An 18445-nucleotide genomic window follows, 5' to 3' on the forward strand; every position below is an offset into this window, starting at 1 on the left:
TGGAGAATGACTGGTTGGATGAGCTTCCTGACTGTGAGAGGTGACTGGAGGCATGTTAAATGACATGCCCCGTATGGAGAGATGGAAGGAGAGACGGAGAGGGAGAGAGAGGGTATACGTGGGTAATCCTGGATAAGGAATTACTGCCTCACTGAGCAACAAAAATGTTTTGACTGAGAAAGGACAGAGGATGGGGAGAAAGAAAAAGGAAAGCAGAAAAGTGGAGAGAGCAGGCAAAAGCGCAGAGCAAGAGAGACGAAAGGAGAAGATATCTAAAAGAGATGAAAGGGGAGGAAGTTGATGGAAGAGTGCATTACAAGAGGAGAGGGGTGTGGAGAAGATGATGGTCTGGCTGGGTCTAGAAGTGGGTCATTAGACAGTGTGTAAACAGCATGTCTTTTTATGAAGTGCTCCAGCTCTCCTGTTTGTGTCATTCTCCCACAGATACAATACACTCCTGGTGACACCTAATCAGCGTTGTGGCAGGACGAATGGCTTCCAGCTGTCCTTACAGTCTTGTCAAAAACAACACTTCCCTAAAAATCTCTCTCACTCACATACACTGTTCATACGTCTTGTCACAACAACATTTCTCCGGTAATTACCAGGGTGGCCGCCCTCCTGCTGCCCCTCGATGGATGGGCTGAGCGACCATGGGTTTGCCCCTCCAGCCATAACTCTACCTAGGACGTCTGCCGACTGCTCTTCACCACTGTGGTGGCCCTCAGACAGCAAATTGGCCTGAGAGAAAGACGGAGAGACGGAAAAAGACACTTAAACAAGCACGTCGCGTGGCTCAGAAAAGCAGGAATGCCGGTGCACAGACATGAAAGAGCATGCAGATACACACACTCACTCACTTTCACTCTTTGTCGTTTGCCTGTCTCTAAGGACTCATTTATAATACAGACAGTCTTTTCCTCTGACCATTGGCCAGACAGACATCTTTCCATGCACAAATGCACAAGTACAAACACACACACACACACACACACACACACACACACACACACACACACTGTGCTGAGGTGATCATTTTGACAGGTGAATATGGCTGTAAAGGAGTGACGAGGAGGGGAAATAAGGAAGGAAGGAAGTGTGGGGAGAATTAAACTGATAACTGTATGATGAAGGGTGATAACGTCAGGAAAGGAGGGAAATGGATGGAGGGATGGATGGAAAAAATGAGGCAGCTGGCAGATCAATACTCAGATCCACAATCTGCATCCAGAGAGCAGGCATTTTAAAATGTCTTTTCTGGGACTTTCTCCCCTTTCATCTTCCATCCCCTTATATTATTTACACTGCATTTCTGCTTCTGTAGGCTTCAGTAGATAAGAGTGAGGAAGAAGCAGAGGAAGAAATAAACAAGATGGCATGTGGTTTAATTTCCGTTTGAACGACTAAGGACACCAAGGTCTTTCTTTAGTTTTGGTGTTTATCATTTATTATGGAGACTGGAGAATAGCAAATCATAAACAAGGGTTTTTCTACCTATTCTTTGTTTCCATAAAAAAAGATTTTAAAATGCAGTGTGCTGGCCCAGTGCTTAAGAATATATGTTTATATAAACTTTTAATGGAATCCAAATTGATTAAAATATTTTTAAGTATTAGTCTTTGTTTCTTTAAGTCTGTAAATAAAACTCTAAGGAAGGAATGCCATGCCATCTTGTTATCCATTTCAATAGAAACTGAAGTCTAAAGGGGAAAAGGGAGCTGCTTTATGTTAAAATACTCAGTGATTCAACAGAACAAAACTTGCTGAAAAATGCACAGCAACCCAACCAAAGCGCAAAGTCAGTTAATGTCTTGGAAATAAGATAAAACAAACAAAATAAACTTTTGCAGTCAGTACTCCATCTTGACTGGTAACATAAACTAAGCAGGTGCCTTTAACCTCACCGACAATCTTGATTAATATGGATACTGACATCAACCGAAGCAAGATGTTTTTGAAAGCGTCTGTTTTGTCACAGTAAAACGTACAGGTACACAGGAACAGTGAAGTAAGCATTTATCACTGAGTTAGACTGGAAAATTCCTACTTTCTAGATACTTTGAACGCATCTCCACCACCTTGTTGTCAAGACAACAGGTAAACTTTTTCCTGAGTAGGCATGGCGGAGCTGCTGAAAATACAAAGTGAAGTTGAAGTGTTCCTAAAAGAATACGTCTACAGAAACAGGTATTTATCCTATATATGAGCAGATGTATTATTCAGATATGAAAACCACTGTGGCGGTCGTTAAGTGGTTTGGCAGCAAAAGCCAAACCGTTACACCCGTTAGCCAGCTAACCTTAGCCGTAGTGTCAACAAAGGCTAGCATGTTTGTACCGTAGCATGCATTGGCAGCGGTGCCATAACGAAGATGATGAAATTGTGAAGCACCTCCAGAGCAAACAACGCAGCAAAGTCCGGCTGCGCACTTGAAAGCACGGACAGTAATACTGTTTCTATAGAATGTTAATAGACGTTAAGATAGAGCATCACACTGAGGTAATGTACTTACAATACACTGTTGTTTTTATGTGTCTGTGTGTGTGTTGTAGCCAAGCAGAGGAGAACAGACAGAAGGAAAGCCAGGCCGCCACCCGCATTCAGAGCTGGTTCAGAGCCTGCAAGGTGCGGGCTTACCTCAGGTATGATGTCTATGCGTAGTGAGTGTGTGTTTGTCCAATTTATATCTGTAAACCTGAAAAATAGACTTTTGGTACTCCATATTCCATGGAGGGAAAAAATAGAGTAATAATAATAAAATTTTCAAAATTAATATTTTATAGTCCAATTTTAGGTTTGCTTTTCCCTTCAGGGGCTGAAAAACATTCAGGCAGGACCCTTAAGAGTTAATTTCAAGGGAAACCCTGATACCAGCTCACTCTCATAATTATCCCACTTCTAGAGCTTTGCAAATGGCCTAGAGGAATAAATGTCGCTTGCACTCTGCGCTCCTTTCACACACAGAGAAATGAATGTCTCTATCTCTGTGCTTGTTCCTGTACTGTGACCCCAGCACCATTCTGCAGGGTCAGCAGACAAACTTCCAGACAGTAGGTTAATTCAGATTACTTTAGTTAATTGATCAATGCGTTAAGTGGATAATTAGCAACAATTTTAGCTGCCTAAGTGCAACTCCGGGGTTGTGCTATCCCTACCATAAGCATTGATTTTCTGGGCATATGAATGGCCTTTTGGAAATTGATGGCCTCATTGGAGGCAGAGCATCGCAGTGGACTTGCATTTAGAGTATGTTTGAAGATGAATACAAATGTGTGCCGCCGACTAAAGGGGGTGAAAGGCTCATCAGACATGATCGAAAAGCCTGGAGGAGCAGGTTTGTTCTGTATGTGTATGTCTTTGTGAGAGTGTGTGTTTGTAAGTGTAATGTTTCCCTGACCTTTTAATTGAAGTCCTTTCCAACCTAACATTAGTATGCAGAAAACAAAACCAGGCTTTTCTTTGTTTTTTTTAAAGAGATCACAGTTCATTATAGCAGTAGTGATTTAAGTGAATTTTATGTTTTAATCAATTAAATTGCATTACATACAGGAATATTTTGTATTTGTTGTTTCCTCATCGGATTAGTTTTTTTGTACTCAAATCATGTCCATGTGCATAAACAGACTAAAGATTGAACAAAGAAATCTACAATTTAATTTCCATCCCTCCATGTGTATCTCAATAACTTTTTTTTCATTGTTTTCCTTCATTTCTACTACTGAAAAATACACATCCAGTCCTCTGTCAAAATGACTGTTTTACAGCCATCTGCACAAGAAAGCAATCATTATCCAGAAGATATGGCGGGGCTTCACAGCAAGGGCACGTTTCAGACAAATGGTGAAGGTAAGTCAGCCCCTGGAACAGCTATAGATATATTGATTATGTAATGATAGCATGCATTAGAATTCAATTGCTATATTCCTTAGTCCCTGTGTCTGACCCCTTAAGAGATATAATTCACTCATTACACCTTGGGAAATTAGCACTTAGGAAATATGATGTAATATGATAAGGAATTCCATTTATTTTGTAACTCCTGGGATGTATATAGAAAGAGTATGAAGAGGAATAGAGAGAAGGAAAGAGTAGAGGAGTCGGGGTGTATGGTGTGTGGGTGTATGTGTGTGCTTTAGTAAAACAAGGCCCCATTTTCAGCATATTGCCTCCAACTGCTTCTTAATTGAACAGATTGTTGATACCGGATCCAATACCCAGCGCTCTCACGTATAATTTTCCCCTGGATTGAGTTTTGTAAACGTATCACAACAAGCTATTTATCATGCCTGTAAATTGACTGTTTGCTAAAGCATAACTGCCAGCCGCCGTTTGGGAGGCGTTCAAGAAATGGAAAGGAGGGGGTGGGGGGGGGGGGGGTGTATAGTGGGGGTGGGGTTGAGGGGTGTTGAAATAAACGATGAAGGATGTGTCACAACACACATATGGGCTAAAAAGAGGCTGTTTGGTCTCATTTGGAAACAGACGAGCACTAATTTGAATCACTCAAAATTGCCACAGTGCACTATTTTGAATTAGCCCTGAGAGATTCTCTTCTCCCTCTGCTCTCTCGCTCTTTCTGTCTGTCTTTTTCTCTCTCACTCTTGCGGCCCTTATCATGTGTAATGTGACGTGCACAAAGCCTCATCTCAAAACATCAAGCTGAATTTACAACCTCCTTTCAAGTCTTTGTCTTCCTTCCCCTTCCTCTCCTCCCTCTCTTCCCTGTCGTTATTAAAAAAGACGTGTTGAGATATGAATCCCTTTTATGGCCGACTCTCCAGTTTGCTCCTGAAATGTGCCCCCAGTGGTCGACCGGCACATGCGGCGTGTGACACCTCATCGAGTGCGCCGCTGAATATTCTCTGGCCTTTTGTTTGTCACTTCTGGCAGTGCTGTCATTGATTATGAAATCCAGAGGAGAGCGTTTGGCCGTCATACATCTCCATTAGCGTGCTGCTTGACTACCATAGATTTTCTTGGCCCTTGTCTGCGTTGGTGTATTGAGAGAGTACCGTCCTCCCCTTGATACAAAGTCCCGCTAACTACTCTCTCTCTCTCTCTCTCTCTGTCTCTCTCTCTCTCTCTCTCTCTCTCTTTTTCTATCTCTCTCCGTTCCCCGACTTTTCTCTTGTTCCTCTTGTCTCTCTTGCTTGCCCTCTCTCTTTTTCTGCCCCCTTCCCTCCTCCCTCCCCTCTACAGTGGCCCTATCTGTGCTGCCTCTGTGCAATGTATTATGTATAAAGAGCTCTTTATCTTTGACGCCTGCTGTGGACAGATCAGAGGGCTGGGAGACAAGATGTAACGCCATCTTTTCCTTTGTGTTCACAGGCGGCATATTTTATCATGAAGATGAATTTCTACGAGGAGATGGCGGTCAGGGTAAATATCACCACAGTGTCTTGTTTTAGCAAATGGAGTGTCGTGGTGGTGTGGGGGACACTCTGTTTCTCTGTGTGTGCCGTGAACGGGAGGTCCCTTGAATAAGCAGCCTGTAACCACTTCATTGCAAGAATTGTCCATCGTAGCAACTTTTCTAATCTGTACTGCAGTCTGTTTTCTTACTTGTTATCATGTGACATCACGTCATGACAACATTCCTGTACAGTTCAATTTTACACATCATTTAGGTCTTTTAGAATTAGGTGTAATACACAATAAAAATAATTCTGATTTTGCTGTTTGAAATCATGATTATGTCTCGGCACATTACTTGTTGGTCCATCTAAACGGATTGAACATTGTGCACTTTTCATAAATAACCTCAAGCCTTATTCTGTTTATGCACAGAGCTTGGTAAGAGGCCCTCTGAATAAAAATGTATTCTGAATGTTTTATCCTTTATCTCAATATCTGCCTTATATCTCAGTTTTAGCAACGTTTATTTTTTTGGTTTGTTTTTACTCAGTGGTCATGCTCATCAAATATCCCATTTGTCCCCTCAGCAGCAACTACTGTTCAGCCCATAAATCATAACACCATGGCTGTGACTGATGCTTTGGCACTTTTACACAAGGATATTGCATGGAAACCTTATATTTTTACAATTCCATGTAGCCTACTCTTTTGGCTAACAGTTTCATTCTGCCTAAACCATTAAAGGGTTTTATAGGCCAACAAAAAATCCACTAGTGTTTATTGACGAGGGTGTGCCGCCGTCCAGCTGGGCAGAGAGGGATGCAATATTTTCATATTGGTGCAAAAGCCTGGGAATTGAGGGCTTCAAGTTTTACACTCAATAGAAACCCAAACAAATAAAACTGACCACCCTGTTGTTTCAATAAATGTCACAAGGAGTAATGTTTGACCCAGCTGTTTTAGGTCACGGGGCGAAAGGTTAGAGCAGAGCAGAAGCTTCTGATGTTCGAGGAAAGAGGCCTTTACCAACCATATAAAATGACCACGGTTTCCTAAAGGAAGCAATAGGAATTTTAATAAAAAATGAAATATATGTGAATAGGGCAGCAAAGTAGCTCAGTGGTTAGCAGCTCAAGAAGGTATTGGGTTTGAATCCCACAAGGGCCAAATGAGGCTTTTCTGTGCAGAGTGCATTTTATTCTGTGTGTTTGTCTGGATACACCAATGCTTTCCCACCACAAAAGACATACATGCAGGTATTAGAAAACTCCTGGTGTTTCCCCTGACCAAGGCTTTGGCCTCAGAGGTGGTGTTGGTCCCTGAGCGCTGCACTGTGCACTGCCCACTGCTACTAAAGAGATATCATGGGGCTAATACAGACAAATTTCTCCAAGCGTATTGAGTCTGGGTAATTTAATAGTTCAGATGTTTAAGAATGGTTATAGATGATATAACGGCATTGTGAAAATATATCTAGCACCTGGACCTGGACCCTCCACCTGTAGAGTATTTTTATTAGTATGGATGCCAGACCTAAAGATACAATATGTTAGGATTTATTAGATTTATCATTTCCTGTAGATGCATTGGCCTTCAGGACAGAATAAAGCAACAGTGTTTGTTCCTATGTATGAAACTGAAAAATAAAGAGAGAGAGAGAGAGAGACCCTGTGCTCAAATGAGCGAGTGAAGGACATCTGTGCTCACAGACCATCTTTTACTGAAGAAATATTCAGTGTGTAAATAGAGAGAAAGAGAGACATAAAGGGAGAAACAATCATCTCAGAATCCCCTTGTGACACTTACTTTGAATCAATTGTAAATCTTTTCTTTTTTCTTTCCCCTCGTGTTGTCTTTATCACGGCGTGGTAGCTAACAGAGGATAATGTATTAGGGCCATAATAGAAACCAGTGTTTACATGCCGCACCTCGGATTTGTATTAGATTCAACAGCATCGATTTCACTAGTCAACAAAGGTCAGCAAGAACTTGGGAGGCGGCAATTACTTTATTTAAAATTATCTATTGACTGGCAGATCAATGCTAATTCTCATTTTGCTCTTTGTTGTTTTTCCCCATCCTCCGCTTCTCCTCTGCTCTCCTCTCCCCTCTTCTCATAGTGTGATTATTCTTTTACCTGCCATTGTTTTAATCTCCTAATTAGTCTGAAGGACATCCGCCCCCTTGCTTTAAAATGGTCCACTGGTGTGTGTGGGTGTCTGTGTGCTAGCTAATCTGCAGCCTCCACAATCAATGTGGACTGATACAGTTAAACGTATGGAGCTGTGACAGCCATCTGTACCCCCTTGGATTGTCCCTCCATCACTACAGGGGAAAAAAGTGCATGCATGGTCATACATGGTTTAAAAATGTTGTCTCATAGGCGTTGATAGTGTCATCTCTATTAGTTTTTTATGTTTAATGTGTCCTCCACAAGTTTAAGTCATAAGAAAAAGTCATGAGAAAAAGTATTGGCAAGTCGTTAGACAGCAAATACAATGTCGAGACACATAACGGTACATAACAGAGTATTGTCCTGGTAATTTTTTTTAATATTGCATGTTTGAAGAGTCAAAACATCTGAAAAACTAAGAACTGATAAAACTGTAACATCGCCATGACTTGCCATAATGTTTAGTACCAGTTTTCCTGTTTCCCACGTTTGCACATGTTGTTGGAAAACTTCTGAAAATTCCTCTGTCATGCTTTTTCCCCTCACAGATCCAGCGGAGATGGAGAGGATTCTTTGTGAGGAAGTACATTCATAATTTCTATGCACGCAAGAATTACCTGGTTGGACTTTCAAGGAAAAATGAACTTGTCAGGTAAAAAACAAAACAAAATATGGTGATGTATATGAGGCTCAAGAGAGCTGACAGTCACCTGCTCCTCCTTTACTTTGGCTTGTTTGTGCTGTTTGTATGATGCTGCATACTGACCTTCCTGTGTAAGTCCTGTGGTTGTTATTATATTTTTCATTTATACAGTACAGTTGATACAGATATTATAACCGACATATTGAAAAGAATTTGTGGAATAGTCAACTTTAGTACTTCTCAGTCAGTCAAGATGAATTGATTTGATTACTATAAAGGCAGTTGGTTAGATTGTGTACTTGTGTACTCATAACTGAGAGAGAGAGAGAGAGAGAGAGAGAAACAGAGGCGTTTGTAAGATGTGTACTTGCATAGTTGTTACCTCAGAGGAAGAGAACAGAGACAGGGGAAGAGGAAAGGAAAAGTGAAGGAATGAAAGAGAGAGAGAGAGAGAGAGAGAGAGAGAGAGAGAGAGAGAGAAGTCCTCTAAAACGCTCAAGGCTAAGAGAGAGAGAAGTGAACGATGTGAAGAAATTAAAAATTAGCCTCTGATTTGAACTGCAGCTCGTGCATTAATAAAACATCCTGTGCTCCAGGGCTTACTGCTAGAGATACGCCATCTTTTATTTTTGACAAAAAAAACCATCACGTTTAGCTAATAGTCACATTTTTAATGTTGCTAATATATTTTACCGGAAAATATCTTTAGGCTTCTGCTAAAATTAAATGTAAATTTGTTAAAGTGCTCCTTGGATCACTGACTTCCCCCCTCACTTCCCCACCAGCGTTCCACCTTTCCTCCACACTTCTTGCCCCTTTTAGAGGTAGGGGGAACTAGGCTGTTAAAGACCATTAAGGAAATGCTGCCTCTTCAGTAACACACAAAGACAGACACACATAAACACATAAAACTTTGTCAAGCGTTCTGACACTGACAGTGATGAAAGATATGCGTTGAGACTGGTACAGTTGTGCTTTGTCTTTTTCAATATGGCTTGTCTTAAACAGGAAGTCTTTGCCTCTATACAAACAGATATTATAGATATTATTTGTCAAATGTGACTAAAAAATACTTAGAATGGGCATTTATAGAAGTCATAGTGAAAATATATTTGTAATGTATAATGAGACCGAAGACTACAGAGCTTGTGATAACTTGTAATATGAGAACAACTAAACTAAACTAATGTTTGTCTCTAACTATCTTAGACTGGACCAGGTCAGTTTGCATATTGACTAGACTAGACTAGATCAGAGCAATGTGGAAGAAAAGAATTTAGTCGTTTGGTCTTACTGTTTCATTATCAACTGTGTGACATCCCCAGTCTCCTCATACACACACACGCAAACACACACACGCACACACACACACAGCCCCTCCTCCACAGTTGTTTGGGGTGTTGAGGTCACTTTCTCTCCAGTTAATCACATGTTTATTTAGTGCTGCCGGGGTCACGATCAATTAACGCCGTGCCGGCATTTATTTAAAATATCCTTTCTGTGTTAGCCGCTGAGCCCTCGGAGCACACACTGCCTGATCACTCACCCCGCAAAGGTCCGCTTTTTAATCCACCTGCTCCCTCCCTCTTGTAAGTCTGTCTGTCTGTCCAACCCGCTGCATAAATTATTCAAAGTTGGACTAATAGCCCCATTTAGTGTAGGCCGAGGCTGTGCATGGTAATGATATAGGAGTAATACATAGACTGGCGAACCTCTCTCTCTGACTCTCTGTTTCAGTCTCTCTTTCTCGCTCATGACAGATCTCCTCCGCACGAAACCATCTGTGTCATTTCATTAGGTACAGCATCCGGCTAATACACGCTACTTACACTACCCTCTTCTATCCTCTGCCCTCACTGTGCCTCCCTCCCTCAATCTCCTCTCTTTCTCCTTCTCTTTCTCAATCTATTTTGCTCTATATCTTTGTCTCTCTCTCTGCCGCCGGTTCACTGTGCTTCAGTGTCCATCCTCATTCATCCTCCCTCTCCTTCTGCATAGCCTAATGAAGTCAGGACCCCAGCGCAGTCCCCACTCTGCCACAGTTTTCCTTGATACCCCAACAATTTATCACTTTGTCAGGGAGACACTTAAAGTTCCTGGGCTTTAATAAGGGCATGCAGTGGGACGATGGGGGCAATTAGGAAAGCAGAGCAAGCCCGCTTTGCATATTTACTAAATGTGCTGGTGTCATCGCCGCCGCCACCAACACGGCCTGTTGACTGCATGAATTATTCCTCTATCTGCAATAAACAGCTGGGTAATTATTACTGCCATAATCAGATAAATAATTCTCGCTGTGATGTTGCAACGACATGGCAAAATCTTTTAACTTATCCGAACAAGAACAAGGGAGAATTTATGGACTTGGTGTTGCAAGGCTGAGCAGCGCTGGTGTTTTTTTTTTATTCTTCTCTTCTGGTGCTACGCTGTCTCTCTCCCTCTCTCTACTTTTTTTCCTGTCTCTCTTTACTCCAGCCATCTTCGTTCCTCTCTCTCTTGTGTCCCTCTCAAGGACATTCATGAAAGAAGAGCTGCTATGGTGGAGAGAGTGCAGGCCTGCCTGCACGCCTGCCCTGCGATCACTCTCCGCTTCTATGCGTCAGTCTTTCTTTTGCTGCTCTTTCTTTCTGATCCAGTTTGGGTGGAGACAAGTTCACTCCTCCAGTCTGATTGGATTTGTTTATTCTGTATGTGTGTGTGTGTGTGTGTGTGTGTGTGTGTGTGTGTGTGTTAGTGTTAGGGTGTATAATCTGGTGCTGTAGGAACTTTTGAGAGTAAAACAAGAGAAGGAGTATGTAAAATGTATGAAGTTGTAAATGTTATTTCTGCCTTTGAATAATTGAAACATTGATTTGAGATCATTTCAACAGCATAATCATTGTTTAATTCCGCACCTTTTCTTGGCATCAGTTTTACTACTTTAGTGAATTAGTTAATCAATTAGTCAGTCACTTAAATGGAAACACTGTGTTGAACGTTCAATACATTGAGCCGGTCACTGTCTGAATTGACTAGCTGACTACCCCCTCCTTGCCAGCTATTGAATCATTTAATTGAAGCAATTAAAACAGCCAATCAGGTCAAGCCTCCATTAAATATTTAGAACCTGGCCAATTAACTGCTCTGGTGCTGGCCTGGACGACCGCAGGTGTGGCCTACCGTCCCACACTGCTTCACTCTCTGATATCCCATCAACCCTTGATGGCCCGTTGTGAACCAGGGAGTAAATAATTGAGGAAGAAGTGAGAAATTTAGCTGTACTATATTATCCATTTAAATAAATTAACAGTCCAGGGTGACAATGTCAGTTGGAGTTCAATTATTTGAAAGTATGCTTTATTAGTTTGTCCAACAGTTAAGAAGCCATCAGAAGTCAGTGTGCTCACACTGCAGTATATGGCATACTTAGCACGTTATAAGCATCTAATAATCATTATAATGGAGTAAATGCAATGATAAAATAATGATATAATGTGCACATTACTATAACTGTATTTTAAATGTGAAATGACTATATTTGTGCCTATATTTTTATTTTCACATACAGAGGTCAAGCTATACTAACCAGCATAGGTTAATTAACCAGATATACAAAAATATATATAACAGAATTATAAGCCGGTGTTTTAAAACACTGTTTCTTGCTTTCTTTCTTTCACTTTCACTCTGTCAAACACACACACATATACACGCACACACGCGGCACGTGCTGTGTGCCGAACAGGGCTAATGAGGGTTGTATGTTGTGGCGGCTGGTTGGGTCGACACAGATCGAGGTGCCTTCAGCCGTTACAAATCTGTTTGGCTTTTGTCCACTACACAGCAATTAATAACACTGGGGCTGGGGGCAGGGAAGCAAAGGTCACCCATTCAGCCTGACATACACACACACACACACACACACACACACACACACACACTCACACTCACACACATGCACATATATGGACACACATACAAGCAAAAGTGTGTGAACACATAGTATGAACATTGATGCACACATACGTATTGCTTACACACACACACACACACACACACACACATGTACACACATAGGTCCCGACCCCTGAAAACATTGACAGTCAGTTTTTAAAGGTGTATTAATGCACGAACGAACAGAAATACACACATATACTGTAAACACGCACATGCACCAATTGGTTTGTGAACCAGACTGTCCCATACTAAACCAAAACTTTATATTTTACATTAATAAGTAATATCCCTGTTAGCCAGGTGGACAAATAGGGGCCAAGCAACCCCTATTTTTACACATATTTACACACACACACACACACACACACACACACACACACACACAAGCACACACAGAAACACACAAGCACATACAGACATGCAGCCACACATCCATATACACAGTCTTAAATTACTGTGCTTAATATTACATAAACACGCACAGACGCATTTAGGCTCCCTCTCATTCTCACCACATGCACGCACACACACATACACACACACACACACACACACACACACACACACACACACTCACACAGTGCTCTGCATATTTCATTTATTTTGTAATTTAATCTGGTGCTGAGGAAGGAATGAGAATGCAAAGGCAATGGAGACGGTGTTGTGATTTCTTTTTAAATGTCAGTAGCTGCAGAATGTGTTAACCTCACATTACAGACACACTATGAATATTCTGATTCCACTGTGGAGGCTTGTAATCGAAAACAGAAGCTGGGTGGAGAAAGAAGCAGTTGAGAAGAAGGGGAGAAAAAAGGAGGGATACGAAAAGAGGAAAACGAAGGATTGTTGATGAGCTACGGCTTTACTCTTAGCTGTGTGTGTGTGTGTGTGTGTGTGTGTGTGTGTGTTTATTCTCACATTACCATAGCATGTGTGTTTTAGTAATTCCCTTTTTAAGTTATTACCCCCTTGTAACAATGATGCTGTGTGATTGCGGAATGAAATTGCTGTGTATGGGCTTTTAATGCATCCCATTTAGCCAGCTTCGCTTAACAGATGTCACAGACAGACCTGTCCTGGCTACGGTGATGAAATATATCCATCATCCTCCCACTTATAGCCTCTTGCGCTCTCACTTTGCTTTTTTCTGTCCAAGCAGTCTCATTCTCTTATTTTTCTCCCACAGCTCCTCTGTCTTTTCGTGTCTGTCTTATCACTTGACAGTTTTTTTTTTATCCATCTGAAGGACACTTCAGGGAACAATCAGCATTTACGACAGAAGACAGTGTTCCAAATACACACTAACATGTGCACAGATGTTCTTGAATGAAGTTTAGAGTCTTTCTTTGAAAGAATGTTCAGTTCTAAGGTCAGCTGAATCTCTGGATAATGTGTAACGTAAAACATTAGTCTCATGTGATTGTGATAGCAGCTAATAGACTTAAATGAAATGTTTAGAATTTGAATTGGAAAAATATTCATATATGGTGTGTTTGCGCTGTAGGAGGGAGCTGGATGAACTTGAGGAACTTCAGAAGAAGGAGAGAGACTGTCTGGAGATGGTGAAGGAGCAGACAACCAAGTTCTACGAAGCTCACAGGTTACACCACCTCCTCAGTACAAAGCAGGTTGGTCTACGGGAACACAAACACACGCAATCCCACACATTTGACGTAAATTTGACTATGATTTGACCAATAATTGACTGAGGCTGTTATTAAATTGTAATTCCTAGTTAACCACAGCTACAAAAAAATAGTTTACATTATCATATTCAGTGCGTAAAAAAGTGAAGCTCAACCCACAACAGACATCTGCAACATTTAACAGGACCTTACATCATTACATGTATGGCTGAGTTATATTATATAGCTCATACTGGTAGAGATAGCAGTGGGATGAATGTGGTCTGTTATGTGAAGGGTTAGGTCCTGGGTGGGTTTGGTGGATTATCCTTTAAACTCAGTGGGGCAAATAACGTCATGCTTCTCCTCGTGCCTGTGTCTACAAAATGATATACATATACTTCAAACATTTCTGTGTTTGTTTGATTTTGTGAAAAATTGTTCTTTTATATCATTGATTTGGTTAAGTGAAGTGTAGCGAGTGTGCTACAGTGCATGGTGTCACAAGCATCAACAGTGAAAATTTGTCTCCCACTTAAATGTTCTGCCCTGCAGGTTTAAGACATATTTAAAGAGCATTTTACCTCACAAAAAAGTTTAAATTCTAATTTCTTTCAATTAACACCTCAACCAATTGTGGGCCAACTTTCGCCCACGGCCCCACTTTGCCCTGTGCTAGAAAATATACAGCTAACATGACTGACTCACTAGAAACTTTTTACGACGAAAGTTAGCATACACATACCTAAACACACATGCACAGCTTAAGAAGCAGGGAACCACTCAGACAATGAGATAAGAGCTACAGATAGGGAGTTCCTCCAGAAACTGGCTGCAGAGAGAAACGTTATCACAGGTGGTCTGTGTGGAACTGAGGTGTGTGTGTGTGTGCGCATGCATGTGCATGCATGAGTGTGGGCGCGCATGTGTGCGTGTGCATGCACATGACTAAGTATGTGTCCTCATGGCTCTTCTGATGTGCTGAGTGGAGTATTTTAGTGCTTCCCCTGGCACAGGTGTGTACGTATCTGTGTGTGTGTGTGTGTGTGCGTGTGTGTGTGTGTGTGGCATCTACGCAACTCTGTGGCTCCCTACTGGGATCATAATGAAGACAAAGCACACTGGTCACTGTTGATTCAGCACCACTACCTCTCTCTCTCTCTCTCTCTCTCTCTCTCTCTCTCTCTCTCTCTCTCTCGCTCCTTCTTGTGCAACCAGCATCGTCATCATCTGGCTTGCTACCTACTTTTTGCAGGTATTCCATGTTCATCTAAGACACTCACACAACTACACAACTTCCAAACATTTTATTATGAAGGGGATGTAAGCTTGAGTGCTGTAGATTTTGCATTTTGTCAGATCATGTTTGACTCTCCAAATGTTTTGGATCAGCTGTTTACCCATATATTCATTGTTTTTAGGATTTTATATATGACTATATGGCACATTTTATTAATAAGAAGGAAAGAAAACAGGAAAAGTTTGTGTGCTCTTCCCCGCCCTCTGTCCATCGCTTTCTCTCTATATATCTCTCGCTCTCTCTTTCTCTGCATATGGCAGGGGACTCTTTCCCTTCGTAGCTCTGACCTTGTCAGCAGTGAATAGATGGCTCTCCCACACAGTTCATCCTTCCTCACTTCTCGGACCCCAGCCCACACACACACACACACACACACACTCACACAGCTTACCAAAAGGCCCCAAGTCCCTATGACAGAGACAGAGATGGTGTGTTCCTGGGGTCAACATCATTGCTCTTCCCGTAGCTAGGTTGGTTCTTTTGGGCTAGCATGTGCGCGTGTGTGTTTGTGTGTGTTTGAGTGTCTCCAGCCTTCTGTCCCTTCCTGTTTGAGTTAGCTCTGTACACTCACCCAGAATACATTTTATAGACTGATACTGAATACTGAAAAATGCCATTAAATAGATAGAAAATCCTGATAATGAGGATTCTGGGTTTGTGTTTTGTTAGTGTTTCGTGAGTGTCAAACACTCAGATGCTGCTGGTCTTTTGCATCAACAATTTTCATGGATATTTTATTCTCTCAACATACTCTGATATACTTAACTATAGTCAAGTATGGTCTAGTATGGAAACATTTGCTTGTTTAGGGCCTTTTATTAGAAGCTTTGAAAGCGAAGGAACAAGTGCAGTCCTGCTGCAGTGGTACAGTAATACATTTGTAGGCAGCATATAGTATCAGCATGTGGAGTCGCTGCAATCTTCTGTCAGGGTTCTCTGGAGGCACAGAGTGACAAGGCACAAATATACAGCACCAAAAATAATCTCCAAGGACATATAACATCCCATTTTTAAAGTTGAATTTATGGTTGGATAAACACTTTGTCTTCTAAAATAAGTTATATGAGTTCGAAGTTATTTTATAAGACAAGCTGTGGAAGGCATTGTAGGAAGGAAACAAGTTGTGACTCTGGCGTAATCATATTAACATTGTATTGTGATGTAGTATGGGTGCGTCTGATAACCAGAACCATGAAAATTGCTCTAGTTTTATACGTACAATAATATATGTTTTGTTGACTTGTGTACATACATTATCACAGAAGTTTCCAACAATGTTAAAACCCAGAGAAATCGGTCATTTTATTCAGGGCACCTGTGTGTTTCATTTGGTCACATCCAATTGTGGCGAGGGAAACAGCAGATAATAGGCTACTTCAGAGAGTGAGGAGCGAAGTTGATGACTGTGAGAAAACATAACATGAATAAAAGTTGGATGCATTACTTTGTCCGTGAACATGTCTGCCTGAGTCACGTCAGATAGACTTTCAACAATGGACAACGTCATCGGACTACGTCTTTTGTTTTCATTGTTTTGATTGAGAGACCCTTGTGGCGGAAATTACATGCAGAGCATTTATGAGGTGGTCGACCCATTTTGGCCCACTGAAAATAATGCATTAGCTCTATTGTCAGCTTTGTGTGTACACAAAAAACTGCAGACCCCTCAGTTAAAAATCTGTGATCCAGGTGTGTCTACAACACATGGTTGCAGAAATCATCGTCAGGGAAGTTTCCCTCTACTCCTTGTGAAACACTTGACATTTACATCAAAAGCACTCATGCTCTAATAATGAAACATTTACTAATTAACTGGCTTGTTAATATGTTATATTAAAAAGAGTCAGGTTTTGGTCAGTATAGTTGGAGCAATTTCCCACTTATGCCCTTTTCCTCTCCTCTCCCTCTTTCCGTTGTCCCAGTCTTTTAGAGTGGCCTAAATAGCAAGCAGTATTATTAGCATATAGAGTAGATACAGAGTCCTCCAACTCAAAGCTTTGGTCTGGTAATTAACACATAGGCAAAAGGATCATTGTGATTTGAATAATTATTACTGAGGCCGTCTGTGGCAAATCTCTACCCCACTTCAGAACAGGGGAAGCAAAGTTTGTGTGTATGTATATGTGTTTGTTGATATATCGTTCTGGTGAACAATGAGATCTCTGTCTTTTATAATACCACATTTGAGAAAGATGCAGCTAGGTGATCCTTGTAGTTATTTTTTGTTATCTGTGTGAACGGCACACACTGAACTGCTTCAGACGAATATGTAACCTGGCAGAAACCTTTGGCTGGCCAAGAGCTGTGGTGGATGCATTTGAGGCTGTGAAGATCAACCACTGTTTTCATTGGACACCAAAGGTTTAGGTTGCATGGATAATATGAGTAAAATAATGCAAAACTTTGATGGAATACTGTATGGAAAAATTTTTTAACAATGCTGATGTTTCAGAATATACCTCAGAATATTGCCTGTAATAGTTTGAATGACTAAGACTTAGTTTCATGTTAAGATGTCCCAGCAGATGGTCATTGTATAACTTGATGGCACTCCCTTTGAGAGTGAAACACTCAGGAGGACATCCTGGTTCCTCAAAATCCATGAAGTATAATCCAATCATTAATAATCCAACTGCAACGTCCTTAGTTGGAACCTGGGTGCAGACCTCTGTTGCATCGCCTCTACCCTCTAACATTTCCCTATTTTCAGTTTCGCTACACTGTTATTCAAAAAAAAAAAAAAGAGTCTTGAGTAAGAGTTATGTCCTAACCATTCACAAAGACACATATGTGTTAAGTTTTACATTTTAGCAGAGTTTACAGCAACCAAAATATCAGGCTCTTGCAGAAGAGACAGGAGGCGGGTTTAATGGCAATGGCAATTCAGTGATAATAGGGATTATACAAGAGTCTGAGCTGAGACAGTTCCAGGTTCTTCAGTGAGACAGGGCGTGGACAACAACAGGTGAGGAGTAGGCACCTGGGCACAGACAGGAAAAGAAAGTCAGGAAGGCAGGTAGCAGACAAGGGAGGAAAGTACTCAGCAATTCTTCTGATTCGGTCATTATCACACAGCAAGACAGACAGTTTGACAAAGAATGGTTGAAACCCTGGTCCTTATATACTGTGTAGGCAGGTGAGTCTTGATTGCTTGATTGAATGCAGCTGTCCTCAGGAGGAGAGGAGGCTGGGCTCAACCTGTCGGCCACACCCTCCAGTGACACAGACTCAGACAAGACAGACAGGGGAGAGACAGACAGAGACAACAGGAGCACAAAGGGAAAAAGGAGGGGAGACTGCAGATCTCCACAATATGCATCTAATCAAATCACACTGCTCATACTGACACTGTCTCACTCTAAATTTCTCTGTTACATCAGATTAAGCTTTCTCCCTCCCTCTCTCTCATGCTC

The 18445-nt window shown here is 41.4% G+C and overlaps 1 protein-coding gene across 1 annotated transcript in view; it reads left to right on the top strand.

Annotated features, from left to right (window-relative positions):
• Positions 1-2119: 2119 nt before the first annotated feature.
• Positions 2120-18445, top strand: part of spata17 (spermatogenesis associated 17) — a 34902-nt gene continuing 18576 nt past the window's right edge. The window contains exons 1-6 of the mRNA XM_076741813.1: positions 2120-2187; positions 2553-2642; positions 3765-3846; positions 5329-5379; positions 8077-8180; positions 13612-13735. Of these exons, the coding sequence (XP_076597928.1) occupies positions 2120-2187; positions 2553-2642; positions 3765-3846; positions 5329-5379; positions 8077-8180; positions 13612-13735 (519 nt within the window). The remainder of the gene's footprint in view (positions 2188-2552; positions 2643-3764; positions 3847-5328; positions 5380-8076; positions 8181-13611; positions 13736-18445) is intronic.

Source organism: Chaetodon auriga, chromosome 1 (genome assembly GCF_051107435.1).
Source record: "Chaetodon auriga isolate fChaAug3 chromosome 1, fChaAug3.hap1, whole genome shotgun sequence".
NCBI lineage: Eukaryota > Metazoa > Chordata > Actinopteri > Chaetodontiformes > Chaetodontidae > Chaetodon > Chaetodon auriga.